The 27,201-nt window shown below is 49.9% G+C and overlaps 1 protein-coding gene across 2 annotated transcripts in view; it reads left to right on the forward strand.

The window, feature by feature from the left end:
• The window catches only part of cntln (centlein, centrosomal protein), an 88,100-nt gene that overhangs the window by 36,449 nt on the left and 24,450 nt on the right, over window positions 1–27,201 (forward strand). Inside the window, exons 13-21 of one of the 2 annotated variants that reach the window (XM_034291239.1) lie at window positions 2,859–2,978; window positions 3,634–3,732; window positions 13,378–13,478; window positions 15,800–15,891; window positions 17,324–17,859; window positions 20,708–20,756; window positions 22,352–22,427; window positions 22,729–22,997; window positions 26,705–26,902. In XM_034291239.1, coding sequence (XP_034147130.1) covers window positions 2,859–2,978; window positions 3,634–3,732; window positions 13,378–13,478; window positions 15,800–15,891; window positions 17,324–17,859; window positions 20,708–20,756; window positions 22,352–22,427; window positions 22,729–22,997; window positions 26,705–26,902 — 1,540 coding nt within the window. The remainder of the gene's footprint in view (window positions 1–2,858; window positions 2,979–3,633; window positions 3,733–13,377; window positions 13,479–15,799; window positions 15,892–17,323; window positions 17,860–20,707; window positions 20,757–22,351; window positions 22,428–22,728; window positions 22,998–26,704; window positions 26,903–27,201) is intronic. The other variant, XM_034291240.1, reaches the window with a different exon arrangement.

Genomic DNA, 27,201 nt, shown 5'->3' on the forward strand with positions numbered 1-27,201 from the left:
TAGTTAACCCCCCCACCCCGCCCCCCCGCCCCCATCCGTAAATAGTCCCCAGGCTCAGTGAGGTGATGCCAGTCTGGATGGGAACCAGTTAAACACGACTCCTGCTATCGCCTGGAAACCAGCCCTAACAAGTCAGAGGGGACGACGTCAGCTCTCATTGCATTTTGGGCTTGTTAGAGATCTCCCAGTTGCCACCATGCTGTGTTGAAGCTTTTTAGGGAAATTGGTGGTGGTTTTCTTTTACCCCCCCCCCCCCCTGCCCCCGCCGTCTTTGTGTTTACGAAAGGGTGGTGTGTTTGTGTGTTGGGGGTGGGCGGTTCGGGAGGGGTGGTCCCCCCCTGTCATTGCCTGACTCTTATCCATCATTGTGTTCTGAGTGCGAGGGGACGGCACATTGAACGCCCCCCACCATGACGGGTCAGAGCCGTTAGCGTTAGCAGCGTTAGCCTCTAACTGTCTGTTTGAGCTTGGTCTTCATCACGCTGCCACTCTTCAGGAGAGGGTGTTGTTATCGGGGCTCTGCGGCCTGGCTCGAGTGCCCCTGCTGGTCGTCAAGCCAGGCCCCCTTTCCTTGATGGCACACCTGTTCAGACGAGCCCCTGATGAGCCCTGATCGATAGTGCCACGCTAAATCAAGAAGAATATATGCCATTTTCAGTTGCGCTGTGTGGTTTTAGTGGTCATTGGTGAGTCTAAGCAGGAAGTAGGAAGTAACCACCAGCGAATCACCGCGCAGCAGCCAGCCCCTGATTCTCTCTCCTCATTAGCATGCTGCCGACGCGGCCGGGATGGGCCGTCTGGAAAAAAACGCACTGTCATTCATAATTACCACCGCACTTACTCCAACGGCTCCCGAAGGGGAAAACAACAACTTATTTATAGAAGAGGAATTTATATTGGAGAAAAAAAGTTTTTAATCAGACTTGGATGATGAAATGAGTAAATAAAATTAAAGGTTATTAAAACATCCACGGTCTGATCAAAGTTAGGCTCAAAAAGCCAAGAACAGATTCCCTACGAATTAAAAGCAGTTAGCCAGTTCTCTGTGGGAAAAAAAAATCTCTCTTTTCCATTTCCTTTCCGCTTGATAGGGGAGACTGCTTCATTGCAGGGGGTTGGGGCTTGAAGCCGAGCCCTCCTGGCTCATCCTTGTTACCACCCTCTAGGAACTCCCTGTACATGTTATTGCCCCTTGCTCCCCGAATGGATTGGGGTTTGTGACTACAGTGTATAACACTGTCAGCTGACAACTAATTATCTTGCAGGGGCCTGACCCACCACAAGGAGTTGCTAGAGCACATTGTGATAATGCAACCATTGCCGACCATTCGTCTTGCCAACCCAGATGGTGTTCATGTAGTTTTTACAGGCCTTTGGTGGTTAGCCTATTTGCAGGTTCCTCTAGTTAACCTGTTAGCAGGTACCTCTAGTTAGCTTATAAGCAGGTTCCTCTAGTTAGCCTATTATAGGTTCCTCTAGTTAGCCTATTAGCAGGCTGTATTGTTGAAGGACCATATTTCTTTCCATATCCCATAAAGATGATTGTGGTCAGTAACATTTCAATTATGCTGATTTTAGGACATACTAATTGTCAACTCCAGTACAAGTCCTCTTTAATGCTTTTTAAATAGGAAATAGACTGTATGTACAGTATGTATATAAAATCAACGGCATATGGCATTATAATTCAATTTAGAAAACCCAGCTGATGCCAGAAAAGTAGGAATAAGCAGCAAATCCAGAAAACTCCAAAACAAAAATAAAAATTCTATCCTCTCCTGTGATGGCCGAAGTATTACGTGCAGAATTCTCATCTTCTGGGCCAGTCTTTTGCGCCGGGAAGTTCCAGCGATCGCCGTCAATCTCCTTCCTGGCCGTGTGTGTGTGTGTGTCTGGTGAGTTAGTTAATCTGTGGAAAGGAAGACTAAGGCACCCTGGGAAAGAAACCTAGAGCTCTCACACACCACAGACTCCCCCGCTCAAGAGCTGCACAGCCGGCACCAAACCAGAAGTTCAAGGGCTTCAAATTGCTTGCAGGGGCATTAGCGATATAAAATGAAAACATTTGCAGTTCATCCGTAGCCTCCTCACTCCCAGGAACCGGGTCTTAACTGGTATTAGCACGTCAGAGCGGCGTCGACGCAGCCCATAATGACCGCAGGAAAGAAAACCTGGGCAATGCGGGAATGACCCCGCGATTGGCCTGCCGCAGAAACCATTTCCGCGCCTTCATTGATTGAGTGGAAATTAGATGCGGGGTGAGAGGGTGACAAAGGGCGTTCATTCTCTGGTGTTTTTCTGCATCTCGTGTCTCCACCAGAAGCCATTTAGTGGGCAAATGAAGGACTAATTGGAATTGAATAGTTGTGGATTGGTGAGCAGGTTGGATTGATTGATGAGAAGGAAATTGTGGCCAAGGGGAGGGGTGTGTGTGTGTGTGTGTGTGTGTGCGCGTGTGCGTGCGTGTGTGTGTTCAATATTCTGAAATGAGGCGTGTGTTTTAAAAATGACCTCGTTTGTGAGTTTTGGCCATTTCGATTTGCATGGTACACTGGGAATCCTCTGCAGTCTGCAACCTAGCCAATCGGGCGCTGCCCTGGGCATTAACAAACACCATTTGTGTGTACACGTGTGTGTGTGTGTGTGTGTGTGTGTGTTTGTGTGTGTGTGTGTGTGTGTGCGTGCGCGCGTTCACTTGATTTGCCACTGAAGTGTCAAAGCCAAGGCCACTCATTTGAATATATCTGAAAACTCTGAATAACAACAGGAAAGGTGTGTATTGGCCAGGGGCGCCTGAGTATGGCTCTAACCGATCTGCCTGTGTGTCCGTCTGTGTCTGTCTGTCTTTGCGGTTGCAGACCCAGGGGCAGGGCCCAGGGGCGGGCAGAGCCATGGGAGCTCCGCCAGGAGAACTGTGACGCCGTATGGAAGGAGCTGGCCCACTTCAAACGCCTCCACCATAAGGCCACCGCGCACAAGTAAGTCCAACGTGCCAACCGCTGCGGAAGGAACTTTCCTGTTTGGCGGCTGAGGTCGTCCGTGCCGCTTTGGGTGACTACTTGAGTATTCAAAACATTATTATCAGTGTTGACATGTTTCAGGGGGTCTGGACGGAGGCAGAGAGTTTTGTCTCATGCAGTTCTATGTTGGGTGGGTGCTGGGTTGTGGGTATTAACGGTTTTAGTGTTCACTCGCTGATACAGAGTAATGTCCTTGGGGTGCGTTAACACGCGCACACCCGCTACCCCGACCTAGGTGTCATCTCTCAACTTCTCACCCCTGCCGTTTTTCTGTGTTAAACTTTGAGCGTGCTTTTCTGTCCGAAACTTCCCAGCGTCTGTCCTCCCCCCTCCTCGTTACTGCCAGCCAGCGGGTTCCAACACCAGATCATTAGCCCCGACTCTCATTTGCAAAAATATGGCGGCCAGAGTTTTATACAGAAAAAAACTTTATTGGATGGCTCGGGCTAGCGTCTTTGTGAACCGTCTTCATGTTTGTGTTGTTTTACTGCTAATGACAGTAAGAAAGGGAGAATTTTATGCTGCCCATAAATTCCATGTTTATTACAGTAATCGACCTCAACACGTTAATTGAACTGGACTTCTCGTGTTCTGCATTTTTTCTGTGTTTTAGCTTCATGTTTCACATCCTGCGTGTTTGGGGAAGGACTGCTAAGAACAAAAGTAGACAGTCGTCTATTGTGAGGACACGATGTTTTAGCCTCAGCTGCAAGTAAGAAAGTTAGGAAGAGAGAATGAAAGAGGGGTGGGCGGGGAGAGAGGGGTGGGCGGGGAGAGAGGGGTGGGCGGGGAGAGAGAAAGAGTTTGAGTTGTTACTGTGCCATTTAATAAACAAACAAGAAATGAATCAACAGACTAAATATAAAAAAATGAATACAATTTACGCGTTCAGCTAATGACATCCACAAACAACAGTCCGCCCTCTACCACACCACATATGGCTTCCCCGTAGCCCCAGCTCTGTGTCGGGGGATCGTTCACTGATCTGGCTTTTCCCAACCCCTTAAAGTTCCTAACTACATCACCTTGGCCACTGTCCAGCCTATGCCTCCTGCTCAGGAAAATTGCCGTGTTTTCCTGCCCGAGAAGAACATTCACAAGCAGACATTTCCCTTTCTGCGGTTCATTGTCCGTAAACGTCAAAGTAAAACCTGTAGTAGCAGTAAACACCTCCTCAACAGGTGGGGGAAAAAAGAAAAAACATCGAATAGAGGTTTACCAGCCTCACACTCCATAAAACAGTGGAAAACGGTCTCCCTTGCATTACAGAAAGGGCATCTGACACCTGCATTAAAGACCGAGACAAAAGCATTTGCGGTTATGCCGTGCAGCCCCCTTAATTGCACGTGACCAGGGATCTTTTTGTAACGGTGGCTTGTAGAGTACTTTCCATGCTTCCAAGGGGTCTCATTCATGCCTTTCAGCTTGTTCTTATTTAAGGTCTTAACACAGCCCCTACACAGCACCTTCCCGGTCACTTCCACCCACCCCGCCTTCTCCAAACCTCCCAAATCAAGGAGTGCCGTCGTATCCTCAGACGTTTTTTTTAACTTTTTAACACAATCAAGACATCTTCAGCATAGCGATGAACTGGTTGGGTATCCACCAAAGGGTAGCCCCTGTCAATCCTATTCCTAATGCTAAGTAAAACGTCTCAATAGCAATGGCGTACAGCATGTCTGACAAAGAGCGCCCCTGTCCTCATCCCCGTACACTCTACTGGTGGCCTTCACCATTAACTTTCAGTACACACACAATGTCCCCCGTAGAGTAACCTGACCCTAGCGACCCAAATAGGTTCAACCCAATCAAACGCCACGTCCTGGTTAATGGAATTCAAATCAGCGTCCGGGCCGATAGCTCTAGAAACGTCCAAAAAGTTCTGGATCATAGAACTGATGCAACACTGTGTTGTCCTCCCTGTACTCACGCTGGTAGAGCTCAGTATAGAACCCCACTGCCTTTTCCGGATCTCTGTGGAGCCAGTGAGGTCTTGCCCAGTAACTGAGCGAAAGCAGTGGACCCCCCCCCCCCCCCCCCTGCCTTTTCTCCAAACCGAAGAATGTTTTTGATGAGGCGTCCATTTTTGAGACACTCCTCAATGCCCCCTGTGCCCGAATACCCAGCAGGTCAGGCCAACGCGGCCTGTTTAGCCTTGAGGGCCTGAGTATGTCCTCGATTTCCTGTGGTCTCAACCAAATTCTGGAGTTCCACAATGCCAGCCTGTAGGGCCTTCGCTGGTCCATTAATTTCCCTAGTGACACTGAAAGTATACTGATTAGAGAGAGAGATGGGTGGGGGTGGGGGGGGTACAGAGACGAGGTGAGAGAGAGAGAGAGAGAATGTGGAAGAGAGACAGAGAGGAAGAGGAGAGAGAGTGATAAAGGGGGGATGAGACAAGGGTTGTGTTAATTATGAGGCCTGTTAGAGGTGTTGTTCTTTAGGGTCTTTGACCTCTCTGCCCGGGTTGGGAGGGCTCATTGTGCTGCCCAGACCAACCCCAGTACTCTTCCACTCCGCTGTACTTGTGTTGGTTGGTGCTGCAGAAGACTTGTGGCCGGCCCCTCCCTCTCCTGTCTCCCCCCCTGTTCCCCCAGCCCTGTCCTCCTAATCCCAGCTGAGCTCATTACAACCCAGCCCGGCTGCCTCTCTCTCTCTTTCCGAGCCAGAGCTGTCCGGGCTAATTACGGCCCAGGCATACAACTGCCACAGCCCCGGCCTCCACTGCCAGTTAAGGGTCCTCCCGGCCGGGCCGGGTGAGTGGCTGCAGCGTCCTGCCCCGTCCTTGGAACTGACCCGCAAGGAGCACGAGGAACGGCGCCGGTTCTCTTTCAGGCTGTGCAACGGCCTGTCCTCCAGGGTTAGCACTGATCCCCGTCAACGCTAGGCAGGCACCCCGGGACCCCCCTCCCCCGCCACTGATGCCTAAAGTAAACTTGGCCGAGGACTCCTTAACTCGTGCTTCAGAAAGACTACAGCCCCCTACTGAACCGCCACCCTTTGATCCTGGCCCCGGCAACAGCCCCGACGACCATTAGCCAGCTCAGTGTGCTAAAGCAAGCAAGTGCACCGTCCGTCCACACCCCCCCCACCCCGTCTCCCCTCACCCTCACTCCCTTTACGTCTGAGTGGAGGAAGGGTTTTGGGTGGGGTGGGGGGGCACAAAAACGATACGGGCACAGCACAATTAGGCTCGGTTTCTTAATCAAAGTGTTTGGCAGCACTAGCTATGGAAATTACTGTTGATAGCCGACAGTTAAGGGGGGGGGGGGGGCTGTTGGGGCAATGGCATGCCCGACACCGAATCCCAGCTTCTAGACGCTGCCAGCGTTTCTCACGGCACCCCTCTCCCTTCATAGTGCCCTGTCTGCCCACTTCGTAGGGAGTAGGTTGCCGTTTTCCCCGTGCAGACCCCCAGTGCTTAGCCTGGTAATAAGTGGCGCTTTGCTGTGCAGACCCCCCAGTGCTTAGCCTGGTAATAAGTGGCGCTTTGCCGTTCTGCTGACCGTATTAGGATGTTTGTGCTTCTGAAGGTTGCGCCTCCTATGTGTTAGCCGTGATCCGCTAATGGCTAATTAGCTCCTGGCTGGGCGGTAGGAGGAGGAGGGGGAGGTTTGGGCCCAATAACGGTCCGACGAAGCCTGCTGTTCGGGTGTTTAGATGCTTATAAGTGGGCCAGTGGTGGGCCTTAGGAGAAGGAAGGAGGACGTTATCTCCCCCTTTAATTTCCTAAGTCTCCCTCACTGTGTCTCTCGCTCTCCCCCCCTGTCTCATTCTGTCCTGAGCTGATGCCTACCGACGCCCTATCATCGCTCCCCCCCCCCTCGATCGTGCCAAACCGAGTGTGTCTCCGTAGTCTTGCTTTCCACACTACAACCCTCCAGTTATTGGATCCTCGGTTCCCCTCAGCGGAGGTGAGACGCGGGTCCACTCTGGTAGCTCTCCCCCCCTCCTCTCTCCTTTAGGCTCCCTGCACTGAAAATGATCATGGACGCAATCAGCCGCAGAGCGCCTAACAACTCGCTTTATGCCCTTAACCTTGACGCGTATTACGCGGGAACCGTGTGTTTCGGGTTATTCGAGTCATTAAAAAGGCACAGCGGTCTGGAGGGTTGCGTCAGCCGTCTGCATTCATGGGAAGAGTTGCCCTTTGTCTCCCCGACTAATGAATAACTAATAAGATCCGGTCGGATAAACATTCCGTTTAACTGATCACGTTGATGGTGTCGATTCCCTGTTTTCCCGGTCTTTGTTTGTTTCCCTTGTTGTCCGCTGTGCATATCAAACGTCCAACTTGGATTTATTTGTTATGACCTGTTTTCTGCGTGTAAACGGGTCTCACCCTGGGTTCCTCGAGTCAAGGTCGGCAGATTCCCCTGGTCCACCTGTTAACGGGCCTATTTACCCTCCCAGGTTTGGAGTGGTCATGAGAGAAGACTCTGTCTTCCATTGGGAACACTCCACCATTGGTTTCATATCAAATTAGGCAGTCAGCAGGAAACCTCTCTCTCTCCCGTTTATTTAATCATCAAGTGTTCCGGCTCTTCAGACAAAGACCCCCGTTTCGAATGCGGGTTCTCAAACCTCAAACGCGCTCTGGAGGCAAATGATCTGAATTAAGTAAATTGCGAGTGAGCAAATAAAGCGGAAAAGAAAGCCACCCGAGCGCCAGCCAGGCGTTCAGATTCAAACGTCCTCGAAGTCGTGGTTGGCAGGCGGCGTGGGGCGGAGGCTCGGGGGTGTGAGACCGGGTAGGGCCCGCGATGTTGATTCACTGTGGGGTCGTTTTCTCTCCCCTTCGTTATGTGTCTCTGGCTCCGGTAGCGCTACGCTTCTTGTCGGCCTGAGCGTTAATTGTTGTTAAAGGTCTGTGGGTAAAAAGGAGGCCGGGATAATTTAGGCGCCCGTAAACAGAGCAAACAAGTGGCTACATGCCTCACGCTGCCCGGGGCGGCGCCCTCGCGCCGAAGACGCTGCGCTCAGACGACATCAAAGCGTGAATTAGGCGGCCATTACCGGGGGATAAAAATGTCTGAGATGATTTGCGCGAAGGAGGGAGGGCGAAGAAGCCCCCTTCGCCGAGAGTGACCATTACAGACGCGCTGGAGACTTTGACTCTAATGAAGTTTAATAAAGTTTACCGCGTTTTCTTCTCTTCCACTCTGGCACTTTATTTTTTATTTTTTTGGGTCGTGTTTCATCTTGATCGCTAAGAGGTATTAGGAGTAATGAGTGTGTTTCGCCCCGCGGACCCTGGGCGCGATAGATTGAGGGCGATGGGGGGGGTGGCGGTAACACACACGAAGTAGACAGAATGTTTTATGTGTGTTTTGATAAGCGACCAACGAAGTGCCCCCCTTCATTAATTATTTGCTAAATTAATTATTCTTCGAATCTGTAGCACACTTACTGGGTGATTATGATGCGGGCCACAGCTCTGGATTGGACTGTGGCCAACCGTTGCCATGGATTAATAGTCATACAGTCATAACAAGAACGTTTCACCGGGCCAAGCTACAAGGACATTCCAGCAGTGACATCTATCTGTTTAGTTAGTAACTGTGTAACACTTTTCTCCGTGCTACATGACACAACAAGCTGAGCCGAAGTGCTCGCCCTCCTGTGTTTCACTATTTGCGTTTTAATGTCCGTATTACCAGTCGCCTTCATCAGATTACATCACAGCGGGATGCTTTCACGAAAAAACCACAAAACCAACCACTCCTAGAGCCGAAACGTCAAATCTGTTGTTTTATTGAGGACGTCCTTGACCGTCTCCCCCCCCCCCCCCCCAATACACCCCGCCGGTGCCTGAACATGAAGGCCTATTTACCCCCCGTATCAATGCCCCGTGGCCGCGAGGGCGAGGTGCGCCTCGGCTCGGCCCCGTGACTCACCCACCTCGGTGTTGTTGTTGCATTATGGCCTGTGGCCACGGGAACAGAGGGCTGTGTGAACCACGCCACTTTATTGCTGTCAGCGGAGGCTTATCTATCCAGGCTGCAGCTCCCTCCTCGGCTTTACTCGGCACTGGCGTGTTTCCAAATGACACTCTGTTCCTTATTCAGTGCACTACTTTGGGTCAGGGCCCCCTTGTCTGTAGTGGCGCACTCAATAAGGAATAGGGTGTAATTTAGGACACGGTCTCTTGCCTTTCTGGGCTTAAGCAGCACTGAGAGGGAAACTCCTCGTTACTTCGGGGGTGGGGGGGACAGCGATTCTCAATCCTCCCCAGTCGCTGAAAATGCCAGGAGTGTTATTTTTTTTTTAACCCTTCGTCTTTCTCACTTGCACACTCTTTTTCCCTTCTGTTTCATGGAGGGGGCTGGGGGGGGGGGTGGATTGGCGAGTGAAAAGCACAATGGTCAGGAGATGATGTACTGCTCTGTAATCCCCAGTGGGTCGGAGCTGGCAGTTTGTGCTCTAAGCTCTGTTAGTCTAGATCAGCGCAGGTGGAGAGAAGATCAAATGACTTGGAAGAAATGGCTCAGGGCTTCGCTGGCTGCAACATTACCACAGCACTTCACAAGAGAAATGTTTTAACAAACAGACGCACCATACATTAGAGCCATTATTATTACCGAGTTCTCATTGTACCCCAGGTGGGACGTTGTGAGGGAATTGGAGATGTATTCCCCCCGTCTCATTTGTGGAGAAGATAAAGCAAAACAGAGATGCACTGCGTTGGACTTGCAAACAAAGCTCTGCTCTGCTCGGTTTGGGCAGGCATCTTTTTTAGGGTTCTGAAAGTGCGGCTATGAATAGTGTTGTTCAAGGTTCAGCTGTCTGTCATGTTCGTCAAGGTTCTGTAACAGCTGCTGTTAGTCGAGTTCTTTAGGGTTCTGAAATGGCATCTTTCAGTGGGGTTACTCAGGTTTCGGGAAAGTTCGGAAATTCATTTCTATGGATTTTACTGAAGGTCACCACCCACTGTTTCTTTTTTTTTTTATATTTTTTTTTAGGTCAGAGCAGTTCATGATTTACCTGATAACATAACGTCAGTGAGTTTACCTTTTCTTTCAGTCATTTTACTCGGAACTCAATTTCCTGTGTGTGGTCTACGCATAGTAGCAGATGAACCCCCCCCACCCCCTGTTTTACCCTCTCTCCCCCCTCTCCCAGGTGTTACCCTCTCCCAGGTGTTACCCCTTTCCCTTCTGTATTTCTTCTAAGAGATATTCAACAAGCCTGTCAATACTCTAGAGAGGGACACGCTTATCCTCCTCCAGGAACCCAAATATACTGCAGGTAAACATCTGTTATTCAAATGGGTGTTTCACACTTAGGAATCACACAGGCCTGTAACGCCTGACAAGGGTTAGAGTGGAGGGCTGACTGAATGGTAGGTTTTTGCAACTTCAGACAACAATGATATGCTGTTGACAAAAAGAAAACGTTATTTGCGGTGGATCGGTGTCTGTGTATTAACTGAAAAACTGCAGGGTCTGTAGAGGCCCCAGACTGGCTGCTGTCACAGCACCGGATCGGGCACTAACTATGCCATTCACTTGCCACGGCGGTGCCATCTTTAGGAGGGCTTATAGAGGTCAGGGGTGCTTTGAACATGTTCTGTACATGATAGTCACCCGAAAGGGTTGAATCACAGAATAATGCTTTTTTTAGTGGGCCTTGTAGTACTGTCGTCTATTTCTAGTTCTGTGGTTGCCATGGCACCTCAGTAGCAGCTTAAGCACAGAGCTCCCGAACATTTGTGGTATTTTATAAATTCATGTTTTTGAAAATTGTTTTTGAAAATACATAATTAGGCATTTTTGAGCCACATTTCCCCCCGATTGACCAACGGGTTAACACATTTTGGCATGGCTAGTTATGGCTAGCTATCTGGCTAATGTGTTTGTTGAAAAAAGCATCTGTACCGTACATGGTTTTTTGTTTCACTAGGCTGCCACTTCCTGAACTTTTCGAAACAGTATTGAGGTGTTGCCTGAAGCACTGGAGTATTTGAAGATACTGTGGATCTGATTTGAGGAGTACAGTGGAGCTGAGGAAGAAGACGTGTGAGGACAACTGGCTGCCATTATGACCTTTGTGTGGAGAACTTTCCGGCGCCCAAAGCTGCTGAGGCTTCACCCAAGTGGGTGCCATACGGAAGAGAAGTCTGGCGGCTATTAGACCAGGCTGATCCCAGACTTGCCCTTTACAAGATCATAAGCAGACTCCATCACCACCATCTACCATCCTCTGACCACCTCTCTCTGCCCAAGCCATGACCTAACCCTCACCATCTTTGGAAGATGCAGAATTGAAATACTTTATTGACCCATAAATTATATATTGCTTGCTTGTTTTCATATCTGAAAGAGCCTTGAGGTTATTTGAAAAGTACTATAGAACTTTATTATTATTTAACACACGTGTTTTTAACTTATTTTAGAAGCAGTTTTAAAGGGACGTGTCTTGATTTTGTCATTGTCTTTGTCATTATCGTGGGGTGTCAAAAAGAAAATGTTCTTGTTTTTAAAACCCTTACCTTTTAGTTAAAAGATTTTAAAAAATTGGAGAGATGAGCTTTCAAAAAATGTTCAGGTGCAGACAACCTTTTCAAAGATGCCTGGGTCAACAGGATAGCCTTTGGAACATTGTTGAAAGATATGATGCCCTTTTTGTGTTATAATACTACTCCAGACCTCCAAAAACAAACTCAAATTAAGACTTTTCCAATAGAATGCATGATTTATGTTTATTAGACTTTGAACGAAAGTGACTCCTAGAAAGGTGGAAAGGGCAGAGTTTGTGTTTCTTTTTATTCATCTTCGCTTGGTTACCTCGGTGTGTTACATTGGGTTGCAGCTTTCTGTACTAATGTATAAGATATACTCATGTCCCTACAAGAACACTATACTTATCTATTAGATATACTCCTATCACTCCAAGCACACGATAATAATGTTTTAGATATGCTCATATCCGTCGTGATAGTGTTCCTGTGGAGTGTGATGTTGGGAAACCAAGAGGTCCCTGGCCACCAAATGAAAACCAATCTGCAATCTTATCCCAGATCACTGAGATCATCCTTCAACAGAACTGAGTGTCTTCCATATGAACATTGGTGTCACGTCGATAAGTCCAGCATTGGAAAAGGCATAAAAGAGAAACATTAGATGAAATTGGCCTGTTCCACACGCAGCATATTTCAATTCATTTGTCCAATTAACAGACTATACGGATACATAAGGCTATTCTCAGGACAGTACTGAGTGTCGGATCTGGCATCGACTGCTGTTCATTTATAGAGGAAAATCTATAGTGAAGCAGTGACACATATCCATCTGCCTTCTCATTGTCTTATCCCCCAGAGGGTGTCATTTCTGTACTTATTTAGGTTAGCCTATGGTCCACTGCTATCACAGTGGTTAACCCTAGCCTATTTACCTCACCTCAGACCTACTGTCTGGCACCCATCCCTAAACTAGAACTACTCAACTGTTCCCATTTTTGTTAGGACCCAGGAAAGTTTATCGGTCTGTTATTATTTAAGTGTAGACTGCATTACAGGGAGTACTGGAACACAACAAAGGAGCTCCCTGCTCTTCTACCAGAACAGTGGTCCGAGTTAACGGGGACACACCAAAACGCTTAGTTTTTTTCGACCCGCGTGGTGCTAGTCAGCTCGCGAGTACCGGGAAGACACTTTCATGCTTCTAGTTGAAAGCATTAGAACAGCAAACAGAATGTCAGGAAAGGCCCCCAGAGTCTTTGAAAGCAGGTTAGGGGAGAACGCCACTGGAGCAACAACAGCGTTTCACATTGTCTACTCTTCTCACAGACTCCCCAATCTCCCCGGGCGCCGCCGGGGCTGGGAGCGAAAGGGGCGGGAAACCTGTGTGTTTCAGGTGTGTGGGTCTCTGCAGGCGCCGTGCCCCGTATCCTCCGCAGACTTCTTTTTGGGTCCTAATAATAACTTGAAAGTGCAAGAGGCCCCTTTCCTCTTAATGAGCCTTTTTGTGGGAATCAAACTAATTGCAGCGTTGAGTTAATTGGGCACACATAGCGCATACAATCTCGTTGTACGCTCGTACCTGGGTATCACATTGCTTGTCATTTTGATTCCCACACAAATTAAATTCCGCCTTAATTAGCTGGTTTCTTCTTCACATTAAACACCACTGCTTGGTGGAGGGAGATTGATATGCCGGGGTTAGGAGATGGGATGTGAAACGTCAGTTGGACGTGACGTGCCGTTTGAAGGATCATACCATGATTTCACCTTTCCTTGCGTCCAATGTCTAGAGGGTGGTAGCGAAGCCAAACTCCCTGGCTTCCCTTTCAGTCACCAAAGTCTTGTAAATGGTGTTATAACCAAACTCTTATTCCTTGACTGTGTGTGTGCGCCCAGTGCTAACATGGAGGAGGAGCTCGATGTGCATCGTGTACAGGCCGCTATGGACCGGGCCACCGCCCAGGAGCTCCGACTGTGTCTGCAGAACGAAAAACAAGGTGAGCCTCATCACATTCCTCCTCCGATCTACTTGTCCCTCGTTGGTTTCCCAGAGGGGCACCGGACCGAGCAGTTCCAAGGGGAAGCGCCGAATAACGGTTGGTTTAGAACACGTCCGTCTGATGTCTGACGAAGGCTACTGTCCTCCTGTCCTTGTGATGCTGTGGCACCCGACTACTTCTGTGTTATTTGAACATTTTTTGTTGGAATTACCCCGGCCGACTCAATTAAAGCCTGATCAAGCCATTCTAAATTGACCAGGGAGATCAAGAAGAATGTGTCTTTTTAGCGTAGTGGGTACCACCCTCCTAATCGTAGAATGTATTGTAGTCTGTCCTGGGCATCAATGGCACCCGGTACCCTATGAAGTGTACTACCTTGGACCAGCCCGTAGTACTCTGGTCAGTTGGGACGCACTCCTGTTATACCTGTCTGCATCCTTTTGTCATGTCCTAAATAACCAACTACAGTGACTCTTTAATTAACGAGTTCAATAACAAATCTGTTCTTGAACCCTTTAATTTGCCTGATGATCAATGGCGGCGTCGGTCAGCCAACCGCAAACCAAGGCTAAGAAGGAGGCCACTAATTAAGAAGGCGGATCCCATTGACAATCAATGGCATAATCAGAAGAGCTGTGAGACAGACTGGCTTTGAAAGTAATGATTTAGCTCTGTGTCCTGTCTGGCACCCAATCAACCAAATTGGGGACAGAGGACCAGCTATCTCCCCACCGCACAACCTGATCACATAACTGCCATTGTATTAATAACTAGTTCATGATTGACATTCGATAAAGGCACATTTCCTATTTTAAAAAAAAGAATTGTTACAGATCGCCCCTTTAAGTTTAACCCAATACACAGTTGATTGTGACTAAAGGGATTATATCATTGATTGACATACAAGATTTTGACCCCTCTTCTTTTTTTTTTAACACCAACTGAAGCCAGTTGATCATAAACCTTTACCATCTTCCTGTGCCATCTTCCTGTACCATCTTCCGGTACGGGCACCGATCAGGAAACCCGCAGATCCATAGAACACGTTCTGCGAGCGGCCCTGGAATTGACCCGTGCAGAACCTCTCCGACCCAATCAAAGGCAGAGGAAGACTCGAGCATCAACCATCCCGGTCCCATAACGACCCCGCTAACCAAAGCCAACAGATGAAAAACAAGGCTCTGTTGCCGAGGAGACGACAGGGCGGGGTTGAGGAGTCGTCAGTGCCATTAGGCCTTAATAAATGGCCAGCTCTGGGACCTTATCCAATGCCAAGCGACTTGGGAGCCACTGGCTTCCTTCATATCAAGGTACTGATGTCGAGGTGCCAACTCCCCAGCCACCCTGCAGCCCACGCCGTCACTGCAGCTTGCTGGATAATTGTCTCCCAGTCTGGGTCTGTACCCAGCGCGGCATGGCAGCACTCGCTAGCAATTTGGGCTCCGGTCTGATTAGATGTGACAGGCAGGGGGAGACAAAAGAGATGGCTAATTCAAAGTAACAAACTCCCCTTTCCCCTCCTTGGTTGTGCAGAGGAGGAGGGAGGAGAGAGCAAAGAGCAGAGTGATCCAGTCTCTTTCTGTCACTTTAGCTCTCTCTCTCTCTTTGCATGCAGGCTTTGTCTCCATCCATACGCCCTCATGACATAAGGTCACCTGACCTCAAAGTCAAGTGCCTTAATATTGAACACTTTCAACCTCATCTGACAAATTTGATTCCTTGTACCAACAGGAAGATTAACAGGAAGAAGTGAAGGCAGGCAGAAAAGTTTAGTTTTGGTTATTTTGTCATTTCTACTCAGTTTTGTTTAGCTTATTTTGTAATTTCTACCCAGTTTTGTTTTGGTTATTTTGTAATTTCTACCCAGTTTTGTTTTGGTTATTTTGTCATTTCTACCCAGCTTTGTTTTGGTTATTTTGTCATTTCTACCCAGTTGTGTTGTGGTTATTTTGTCATTTCTACCCAATTTTGTGTTTATTTTCTGGGAAAAAGTTAGTGAACTGCAGAAAAACACTGACAAACCTCTTTTCCATTTGTGACTTTTATGTGTTGTTTTCAAAGAAGTAGTGTAGGCCAGAGAAAATGTCCAACTCTCTTGTCAAGCAAGACAGTGGAGAGTCATGTGTTTCTTCCTGCCAGTATTTTCAGAAAAGAGCTGACGAGAATAGGCTCACGAAGTGAAAAGAAATCAATTAGGCATAATTAATGATAATTGATTTAATAATATCTAGTTTTTCACGTTCCCCCTATTTGGCTGGCTGGGAGCGAGCAGAAACTTGTCTTCATTTCACAATCACATGCTTTGTTCTCCTTGGCAGAGCTTCTTTACAAAGTGGCAGCTGGGTCAGAGGTCAAGAGCAGCACCCCCAAAAAGCCGTCTTCTGAGCGAGTGGAGCAGTCCCTGAAAAAGGTACAGCACTTCAGCGTCGTAAAGGGCCTCTTTGTCACTGCCAATAAAAGAAACGCAAGACAAAAGCCTTCTTAACCACCTGGAACTGAATGCCAACGTTGGCGGAAAAATACATTTCCTGGCTCTTGGAAATTGTATGTGGATATTTCACGCGCTGAGCGGGCATCCTCTGGGTTAGAATTGACGCCTCAAATATATCCGGAAAAGCATTCAACGTCTGTCTAGTATTCGTCGCGAAGGCTTTACTCTGAGAACTGTAAACAACTACAAATAATGCTGTGTCTTCCCAGGCCCCATCACTCACTGTGAGTACGGTACTCCTCCACGCCGATGTTGGTGAAGTGGCCATTCGGGGAAGTTAAGAGGGGATGTAAAAGCGTGCTAATACGCCCATAACAGTCATGCAGTGGCATGCTGGAGAGGATTGAGAGGGACACGGGGAACTATTTTAACTGGGAATTAAATTGTTTCCGGAATAATTTATAGCAGATGATGCCATTGCGGCTAGCGCCAACAAATGCCATATGGCGGTGTAATGGAGACTGTCATGGCGTCTATTACTGAATGACAAGCTCCGTGTTAAGTATAATAACCCACAGCGTTTGAGAAGGGAGGGGGAGGCAGCGCTCATTTATGCCATCCAAAACACTGGCTAATTGAAATAATTTCAGCCTGGGAGGGAGAAAGCGTGTGTGTTATGTGTGTTGTTGGTGCGGTTGCGTTGGTGAGACGTAGCCCCGTCGATCAGGCAGACTGGAATGCTGTCCTAATTTTGTTTGAAAGGTGCCGTGCCACTTCACCAGAGGGCAGATGGAAGCCCACTAAAAGGGAAAGATTGCCTGGGGGTATTCACCCAGCAGGCATCCTCCATTCTCTTCATCTATCTCCACCAAAGATCTTACAAAGAGACAAAGCGGTCCTGCTTTCGTGTTTAGCGATGTGCGACTGCGGGCTAGCAGTGAGATGTCCGTACCTTCGCTCGTGGGGGGGGGGTTGTGCGGGGTTAGGATGCTCGCCCCCTAAAACGTTCCTCCGACCGACTTGCCAGGGGAGCTTAAAACAGAACCCTGGTGAGGGTTGGTTCTAACCTTATTCCACCCTAGCCTGCCACACTGCACAGGTCAGCTTCAAAATAGGGTTTGTGTTAGCTTGTTGTAAGGCTACTTTTTTTTTTGTTTTGTTATTTCATGCCCTGTCAGATAGAGGAGAGACAGTGGAAAATGGAGTAGCGGGCACATCGGCTTAGCACGCTAGATCACCCTAGACCATGTGTGAGACGTTTATGAAAATGACCAATAGTACGTGACCGTGTTGAGTGTGCTGCACATCTGATCTTTGCTACATCGACATGGAGGCAGAAATGACAACGAAAGTGTGAGGATCGAGGGGGCTAGCTTCTGATAATCGTTGAAACCCTTCGCCCCATGAACAGATCGTACAACTGGAGAGGCGCATGGTGACCATGGATCAGGAGACCGAGAGGCTGAGGGAGGAGAACGAGGATCTCCAGGAGGCCAGACACGCCCTAACCCAGGACAACGAACACCTCCAGGCCTCTCTGGCTCGCCTCCGCAGCCAGGGGGCGGCCCGCGACGAAGCTGCCCACGCCCAAGCCCTGGCCCAGGGGGAGAGGCACCGCGCCGAGGCCCTGGCCCTGGAGACCCAGCTGGAGGGGGCCAGGAGAGAGGCCGCACGTGCCCGTCACCAGCTGCTCAAGCTCCGGCAGGAACTGGGCATCCTCAGGGCGTCTCAGGCCTTCCACTTGAGCCGGAGACGACCCAAGGCTAAGACGCTAACGGGGCTAGCGACAGCGGGAGGGAAAAGACGGCCAGCGCTTGGGACTAACAAGGTCAAATTCAGTGGCCCTGCGCGACCACATGACCGCCAAGCGGTCAGCCCCAACCCAGCCGGCAGGGAGGGGGCGCCCAGCCCTGCTAGGGACGACTGGGAAGATCTGAGCGCCTTCAGGTACGGACACACCACACAAACACCTCTCCCGCTCGCCTCCCCCTCATTATTCTTTGGGGCGGCGACGGGCGGGGGCGGCTTAGCGGCATCGAGGGGACACTGCATATGCAAAGCGTAAGCAAATGGGCGATTGAATTTCAGCGCCCGTCTCGTTGGTATTCAAGAGCCAAAGGAGGAAGAGGGAGAGAGGGAGAGAGGGAGAGGAAGGGGGGAAGAAAACAACGACTGTCAGATCCCTTGAAATATCCTGGGACGTCTTGCTCGGAGCTTATTGACTGAAATTTGCATTCCAAATTAGCCACCTCTGCACACGGAGTTGAACCGGTGCCAAGAAAGCCCTGGGATAAGGGCCCGGCGCCTTGTATCTTCCAGTGATGCCGTTTTCATGCAGTCATGAGGCCTGAAAATTGACAGTTTGGCAGCTTGATTTAATTTACTGGTCCTTTGCATATTCAGGCTCCTCTTGACAGTAACTGAGGTATTCCCAGGCATAAGTCCCCCCCCCCACCCCCTCCGTCCAACCCTTAGTCAGTTTAGTTATCTTGTGACATGTCGACCCAACATGCACACCACCATTTGTCCTTCACACCCCACCCCCACCCCCCCAGCCTCTTATTTCTCCCCTTAATTTAGTTAGATACAATTTGAATGACCCTCCTCGTCTCGCAACCAGATGTCTACAAGCTGTTTAACAACCTCCAAATTAAGAAGCGTCCACAGTAATTATTTCGTGTGTGATTTATGCTAAAAAGCCACTGAGCTAGCGTTGGTCTGAATGATGGTCGTGGTGATTTGATTCCAGACACCCAACTATCCTACCCGCGCCGCTGTCTAATATTTATATCTCTCAGGCGCCCCCCGTCCAGAAGCGGCCTAGGAAGGAGATACCTACGCACCCGCACGCTCACAAACGCCTCACATATTCCGTCACATCTGCCCTGTTCAATTCGTCTCAAGGAAATCATATCCGGGGCCTATCTGCTCTTCGCATAAGGCAGTTTAAACCTAACAGTGGCTGTTTGTAAACCGATGGCTGGCTTCTCCCTAGTCCCTGATCCCAGTTGAGGTGTCTAACAAGCAGCCAGGAGAAACCGTATTACCTCAGAGGGGGGCTAAGGAGGATTTAGGAAAGAGCGTCTTAAATGAAGATGTTTTGTTAGTTGGGTTACCTGTCAAGTGAAAGCCTTCTGTGTTTCTCCCACGTCTCTCTCCGGTGTTTTTATTGAAATATGTCTCAATAATTCTCCTTCAGGTGCCCAGGATAATGCACCGTTTCAGCATGCAGAGAACGTTTTCAGTAACACCATAATTAACACACCGTAGTGGTTGAAGAAGCCCCTCTCGTGTCTCGGACGCTTCTGGAACAGCTAGCTTTAGGCTAGTGGACAGTTTACAATTTTGAGGGCATCAGCAGTTTATTTTCGATGAGAGCAGGGCAGAGAAGGCCTGTGGTCTGGTAATGCACAGAGCCTCTGCAAGTCCAAACTGCCATGAGACACCAGCCGTCACGCACACACCCATGAACACACACCCTTTCCCCCAAAGTAAGGCAGCCATGAAACGACCAGCTCACTTGCCTGTCTATTCAGCACAAACTAAGACTGATGGGACAGGAGAAGTGCCTTAAGGTGGTGGGGGGGTCTACGATCATAACAAGGTGAGCCCCCTCTCTGGATGTGCGATTGGTTTAGCCCAAAGGCTGGGAGGAGACCTGACACTCCTGTCAATTACAACATATTTCCGATATGAATTGTGTTAGTATCTAGAAAGCTGTTTTGGAAATAGTTACTCATGTTCGGGAAGAATAGAACAGAAATAGAATATATGATTGGTTAACCATTTAAAATGGTAACTTTGGTATGACACCTGGTGGGCTACATCCCTCTGATACGGACATTTGATAAACTGGATTAATGCTCTGTGCGTCCCATATTGTCTTGGTCCACAGTCACCGGATATCGTCATGTGCTCCCTCTAAATCCCTGCACCAGGCCTCCAGACCAGGCCCCCTGCCCCAGACCCCCAACCTCCAGACCAGGCCCCCTGCCCCAGACCCCCAACCTCCAGACCAGGCCCCCTGCCCCAGACCCCCAGCCTCCAGACCCCAAGCCCGAAAACCCCTGCCTCCAAACCAGGCGCCCAGCCTCCAGACCAGGTCCCCAGCTTCCAGACCAGACCCCCAGCCCCAAACCACCATCCTCCAGCCCCAAACCCCCATCCTCCAGCCCCAAACCCCCATCCTCGAGACCAGGCCCCCAGCCTCGAGACCAGGCCCCCAGTCTCCAGACCCCCAGTCTCCAGACCAGACCCCCAGCCCCAAACTCCCAGCCTCCAGATCAGGCCCCCTGCCCCAGACCCCCAGCCTCCAGACCAGGCCCCCCAGTCCTCTGGGTCTCTGGTCTGTCACGTCAGAGGTCTGCTGGTGATGTGGAGGTCTTTACCTCTGCTCCTCCTGACGGCCCGCGTTAATAAACCTGCAGCGTAAATGTCACTGACTTCCTCGTCAAAGGTTACTGTCGATAACGGGGTGGGGAGTTGTGTGCGTGTGTGTGCGTGTGTGTGTGCGCGTGTGCACGCGCCTCCGAAGCCCTTATACATACATACGTCCGTCAGCGCTCAGCCATGCCGCTCACACACGTCTGTCACAGAGAGCACTAATGAAGGCCACAGCAGCCTTCATACATGTTGATGCACCTCGTCTGGATTCAGGAAATACATTTCAGAATGGTACCGTCTGGCCATGTTGTTTAATGGTAGAGCCCAATACGTTCTCTCTCTTCTGCTTCTCGCTCCCCTGTCTCTATCGGTTTGTCTTTCTTACTTCTTTCTCCGCCTCTCTCCTCTCTAGTGACAGTGGAGAGGAGTTCACTGACAGCCTGGACAGTCACCCAGTCAAGGTGAGTCTATTTGTAGAAATCTTCTCCTCCAGTGACTTCAACCTCCACTCCGTCAACCAACAGGCCAATGCGTTATGCCTTGTCTCATTGAGTAATTTATTGAAGCACCGATTTCAGTTTGTGAAGAAATGGTTTGTAATGGATGAGTCTAGCCCTGGGTTTGTCTAGCCCTATTACCGATTATATAACTATCCTTTATTACCCAATATAACTAAACCCTATTACCCAGTATATATCTATCCTCTATTACACGGTATATAACTATCCTCTATTACACAGTATATATCTATCCTCTATTACCCGGTATATAACTAGCCTCTATTACATGGTATATATCTAGCCTCTATTACACAGTATATATCTAGCCTCTAGTACCCGGTATATAACTAGCCCTCTATTACACAGTATATATCTAGCCTCTAGTACCCGGTATATAACTAGCCCTCTATTACACAGTATATATCTAGCCTCTATTACACAGTATATATCTAGCCTCTATTACACAGTATATATCTAGCCTCTATTACCTGGTATATATCTAGCCTCTATTACCCGGTATATAACTAGACTCTATTACACGCTATATAACAAGCCTGTATTAGACTGTATATATCTATCCTGTATTTCTAGTCTGTCAAACAGTAAAAGCAAGGTTCTTACAATCAAATGTAAAAAATGCTGTGGTTTATTACTATCAATTGGAGTTACTTTTAACATTCCGCATAATGTAGTACTGTGGACAACTAGGGGGCGTGGTCTGGAAGGAAACAGCCCGTTCCATCTCATTCTAAAGACCTTCTATTGGGTTGAGGAGTGAGCTCTACGCAGGCCACTCAACTAAACCTTTTTATTTATATGCTATTAAGCAGACAATGTTATCTGAAGTGACTCCGGTTCGTCACATCAATATGGGTGGACCCGGAAGCTGAACCCACTATCCAGGCTTTGCTAGCACCCGCTGAGCTACTACAGATGCCCTCCTTAGCTGTTCACCATCAAGACAAAGGTGCTCTGCATGTGTCTCTCTTGCCTGCTCCGTGTAGGAGGAGACAGTCAGAGGAGTGGAGGGGGGGGGGGGGTGTCCTGGCTGTCAGGACCCCAGTCTCAGATCCCTAAGGAAGCCCCTCCACCCTGTACGAGCCCCGTCAGCTCCGCCTGGCCTCATCGCCATGACAGCGGAGCCCCACGCTCCGTGTCACAGACCAAGAGGCTTCCGGAAGGCTTCCTGTGATCAAACCAGCCTGTGATCAAACCCTGCCAGGGCTCAGTACTAAAGAATGGGGGCGGGGCAGCGTCGGGCTTTGAAGTGACTACAAACGCTCTCAGGTAGCGGCATGTACGCGCAGCGCCGGCCCGTCAGTCACCTGTCAGTAGGGCCGGGGAGGGGGGCTGCGTTCCAGTCGACGTGTCGTATTAGCGCGGGGCGCGCCGCTTTCGCGGCTTGATACGTCGCCCCGAGTTAACCGGTCAACTCTGTGATCCTCGCCGTGCCTCTGCTCCCCGCTTTCTTGTTTGCGGATTTGGACCATGTTGCCATTTCATAAAACGCCTGGGTTTGGAAGCTTCGCGAACCCCTTCTTCCTGTCTCTTCCCAGTTGCGCAGGTGTGCCGCAGCTTCAGGACAGCCTGTGGAGGGATTCTCCAGAACGCAGCCCGACGTTCCGATCCAAGGTAGCGACAACATGTTTTCGTGTTTCACTCAGATTCTCACAAAACTTCATCCACTGTTTTACCGAGAGGTAAAACCCCACAATGCACAGACACACTATCGAAAACAAAATGAGTTTCTGTACTCAACATCGTTGTATCGGTTATATATGGAGTTGCTTAATCAGCCTTGTAATGGAGTAACACCCACACGTAGCTGAAAAACTCGCAGCAGCACGCATCTAAAAGGGGAATGTGAGTATGTTCACCGTTGTCTCGCAACATGCAGACTCTGAGGAGGTCTTGTGTTTTCTCCCCTTGTTAGGATATAAACAGCATGAGCCTGGGGACGATGGAGGGCTGAGACAGAGCGAGGGGAAGAGGCGGAGGACGAAGGCCCAGAGGTGCGCCGGCTGCGCCCCCTCCTCGCTGCGCCGCCGCGTTCTGTCTCTGCAGCGCCGCCTCGCCGTCCTGCAGGCCTCCCGGCGCGGCGCGCACCGCAGTGTCCGCGAGTTGAAAGGCTCCAACGAGGCGATGAAGTCCCAGCTCGCTCTGCTCACCCAGAGAATGCAGAGTGGCCGGCAGCTGTCACAGGTACCAGAGAGGGGCACGGGAAGTAGCCCAGAAAGCCTGGATAACATGAGGGAGGGGGTTGGCCACTGGGAATCTAGGACCTAGGAAGATGTTCTCCCTCTTTCTCTCTCTCTGTCTTCCTGTCTTCTCTCTGGTTTCTGGGGGCCGTGCCGCTGGCTGCTGTGGTAGCAGTGTTAGCAGCTCCTTTGGCCTTATCATGCTTAATAAGTGTCTGACAGGCCTGCCCTTGTCTGAGGAGGTCAGGACCGCGGAGTGAAGTGGCACTGAACACACACTCGCTGCATAACTTCTCCACTCCACCGTACTGTACTCAACAGGCTGGAGTCGGAAAACATTCCTCTTGTCACTGGCGCGCACGCGTCGCTTAGACGAGCATGCAAATGCACCCTTTCACATTCAACAAATCGAAAACGCACTCTCCTTTCCGCCTCAACCTGTTATTTGGTCTCCTTGCTTAATCGCTTTCTCCCCCCTCTCTCTCTCTCTTTCTGTCTTTGTCTCCCTCGCTGACCCCTCTCCCTTTTTCCTCTCTCTCACTTTTGTCTTTTGTTCTGTCTCCCTCTATCCCTCTGTCTGGGTCTTTCACACACACACACACACACACACACACACACACACTGGCCGAACAGTAGTTAGTAGGACTGGCAGGAGGCCCCTGTTGCGGAGGAGCAGGCAGAGCCCGAACAGCCCCAACCCACTGGGGGCCTGATTAGGAGCGTCTGTGATACTCAGAGGTCAGAGATCGCCGAAACCCTGCTGCACTGGAGGTGGCCCCCGGCCCCCGCGTTACCGGCCCCTACATTGCTACCGTACAACGGAACGTCTAGGGGCCCCGAGGACAGCCCAGGCCCCGGCTCCGCGGCAGTAATGACACATGCACACACACACTCCTCTGCTCGCACTGACCAGAGAGAGCAAGGCAGTAGGCCGTTCGTGTCTGTGCTGCATCTCTCGCTCCTGCAGTATTAATTCTACTGCCGCGGATGTTGTCCGAGACTCCCAGCTCGCAGGCAGCTTGAATGCAGGGTTCATTTCCACCTAAAAAAAAAAATAAAGAAAATACAATGGCCACAAGGTCCAGTGTTGTTGTCTGCTGTGGGGCCAGACCCTGCCTCCCTGCTAATTCTCCGACTCACAGTCCAAAACTCTGGCTCTAATTGGCTCTGCCCCGGTGCCTCAGGGACTGTCGTGAACCGGTATGTTGACCGTGTCAGACAGGGAAGTTCAGCTACCTTATTTGTTTGGCTCTATACTGGCGTTGTGTGGTTCTCTGGAGGTAGAGCAAGAGAGAGAGAGAGACTCCAAGAGGGAGGAATAGGGAGATGGAGGTAGAGAGAGAGGGATAGGGACAGAGGTAGACTGACAGGGAAGCAGAGACAAACATGGGGCTAGGGAGGTAGAGAGGGATGTGGAGAGAGAGAGGGATGTGGAGAGAGAGAGGGATGTGGAGAGAGAGAGGGATGTGGAGAGAGAGGGATGTGGAGAGAGAGGGAGAGGTAGAGGAACGGAAGGAGGGAGGTAGAGAGGGAGAGGGATAGGGAGGGCAGGAGGGAGGTAGAGGGAGGGCATATCCTCTTTATCTCTCACCCTAAGTGGAGCTTGTCTCTACAGCACTGTGACACTTTCATCAGTCAATCACCGTTCTCAGTCACCTCGCCCCCAATGACTGTCAGATTCACACACACCGTAGTAGCACGTACAGTCACACACACACGGCAGAGTGCTTTCATTAAGTATTTCCACGCTGTTCCCTCTCTGTAATTGCAGTCTGTCTTGGGAACGTGACCCTTTTAATGGCGCTCTCTGTTCTTTTGAGTTCCTCTCTTTGGATGTCTTTATTCAACAAGTGCACCAAAAGGTGGGAAATAAGGCAGAGAAAAAGAGCCTGAAATGAACGATAATTAGACCAAGAGGGGGACTTTGTCCTCTTTTCTTCTACCTCTCTCTCCGTGTTTTCCTCTGGTTTGGGGGGGATTGTGGGAAACGACAGAAGCTTAGAGGAACCGTCTATCCCTGTGTGACAGGTGAAGCGCTCCGCACTAATATTTCTGACATTTTAGCTCCCGCTTCAAAAAGAAAAGGAGTGGGGGGAAAAAAGGCCAAAGCGGCGCTTGCGCGTACGAACCGAAACGGAGGAGCATTTGGGGATGGATTAAGCACCTGACATTCTACAGTTTAACGTCTCTTTGACACGATCCCAGCCTGTAATCTCCAGGTGTGCAACAGCTCACCTCCCCTCCTGCTTGTAAGTGGCTGGGATTACACCAGGATTAGGGTTTTGCAGAAAACGGTACCCTTCACTCGGAAATTCTTCCGTGTGTTATTGTAGCTGTTTTACCGGGTCCGAGCTAGGCTAGTGCAACGTTAGCTTGTGTGTTGCCTCAGAGACCAAGCCTGCCCCGAATGTGTGCCGCATGCCCGTTTGTGCTGATCCGCGTCGGCGCGCGCGGTGCCATTGCTATTTCTGTAACCGCCGGCTTCTTTATTTATCCTCCTAATGATTGGGTATCACTTGGAATGGCACCAGGGAGACCACAGCTCCGGGAGGCAGCGATAGACTTTGTCTTGGCAGCCTAATGGCCCCTCCACGCAACAAAGTCAGTGTCATCTCATCCTGGCTGAAAATGGCCCTTCTGAAACCAAAGCCTGTGTTACGGGAGGTGTCATCAATGCCACTCTCAGCAGACACACACACACACACACACTCCCCGTTTCTGTCTGTGATATGAGCCTTCAACCTGGGGGAAACCTGAAACGACAGGGATTCTATTAAAAGGTGTGAGCCGACGAGCTGGTATCAATAACCTGCCTGCCCGCGGGACCGCCACCCGGCACTGCTGCGTCCTCCTCGGTGGCGAGCAGGAGCCTCACCCCGTCCGGAGCCTTCGTCCGGTTCGGACTACATTTCCAGCTTGGAAACGGCCCGCGTTGAGTACATCGCGTCGGCAAGTGGTGGAAAAGTTGGATTGAGGTTGACGGTAAAACACCGCGGTTGAGGCTGTTTAGCGCCAAAGCGCACTGTGTGGTGTAATGAAGCGACTCAACGTACCACGGCACAACTCCGTCCCAAAGAGCACTCTGATTAGGGGTTATTTTTTAATACTCCTGCCAATCAGGGTTAGAGCAGTGTTTCCCAATCCTGGTCTTCGGGACCCAAAGGGTCGCACGTATTTGTTTTTGCCCAAGCATTCACACACCTGATTCAAATGTTGCCCTACCACTTTACACATGAAGTCTTTAATTCGCATCCGGGGCGGGAGTGCTTGGGCAAAAACAAAAACGTGCGACCCTTTGGGTCCCCGGGACCAGGATTGGGAAACACTGGGTTAGAGAGTCGTCTGTCAGCAACCTCCTGTTCCTCATTAAGATTGAAACTGGATTTAATGACCTCCACCAGTCATTCTGTTTGTTTGTTTTCCAGCAGTACATCAGCTCTCCAAAGGATGAATTTTGGCCACGTTCATTTGACGCTGTTGAACGTAACAGACTGACACACCACCAATAGGGCTGACACGATGGCTTATTTTACATAGATGCATGTCTTCTCTACATAGCAGATTTCTAGTTCTAGTACTCCTGATCTAGTACTGCTTTCTCACCAGTCACCAATCTGACTCTTAAGTTCTTGTGGTTTCGGTGTTGTATTCTTCAGCCTGCCCTATTGTCTGACCCCTCACCGCTCCCTCCTGGTGCCTTTGCCTTTCCAGAGGCTGACCTCTGACCTGGCTGTTGTGGAGCAGCAGAAGAAGGTGCTAGAGATGGAGCTGGAGCATTGGAGACAGATCCACAGGACCCCCTCCCTCCAGCCACCCCCCTCCATTACCCCCCAGCCCCCGGATGCCCCCAGCCCTGTTGCCCTCAAAGCCCTGGAGACAGAGGTCAAACAGCTCCAGACCAAACTGAAGGTTAGTGGCCAGAGGATAGAGGTAGCAATATTTATATTCATACACATGTTCAGGAAATCGGATTTGCAGTGGTGACCTGCCAAAAAGAGAACACCGCAGCAATATTTAAGTATAGCTGGTTTTCTATTTTAATTTATGGTTTTGTTCTTTTTTTTTATTTTACATTGCTGTGAATGGAACGGATTTAACCAGCTGGTCAGTTTCTGGGAAAATGGCAAAGACAATGTAATAAAGCAGCAAATGTGCAGCAAACGTGTTAATGCGTCAGAACCGGACCACACACCGACGCCAAGTGTCAC

Source organism: Esox lucius, chromosome 25 (genome assembly GCF_011004845.1).
Source record: "Esox lucius isolate fEsoLuc1 chromosome 25, fEsoLuc1.pri, whole genome shotgun sequence".
NCBI lineage: Eukaryota > Metazoa > Chordata > Actinopteri > Esociformes > Esocidae > Esox > Esox lucius.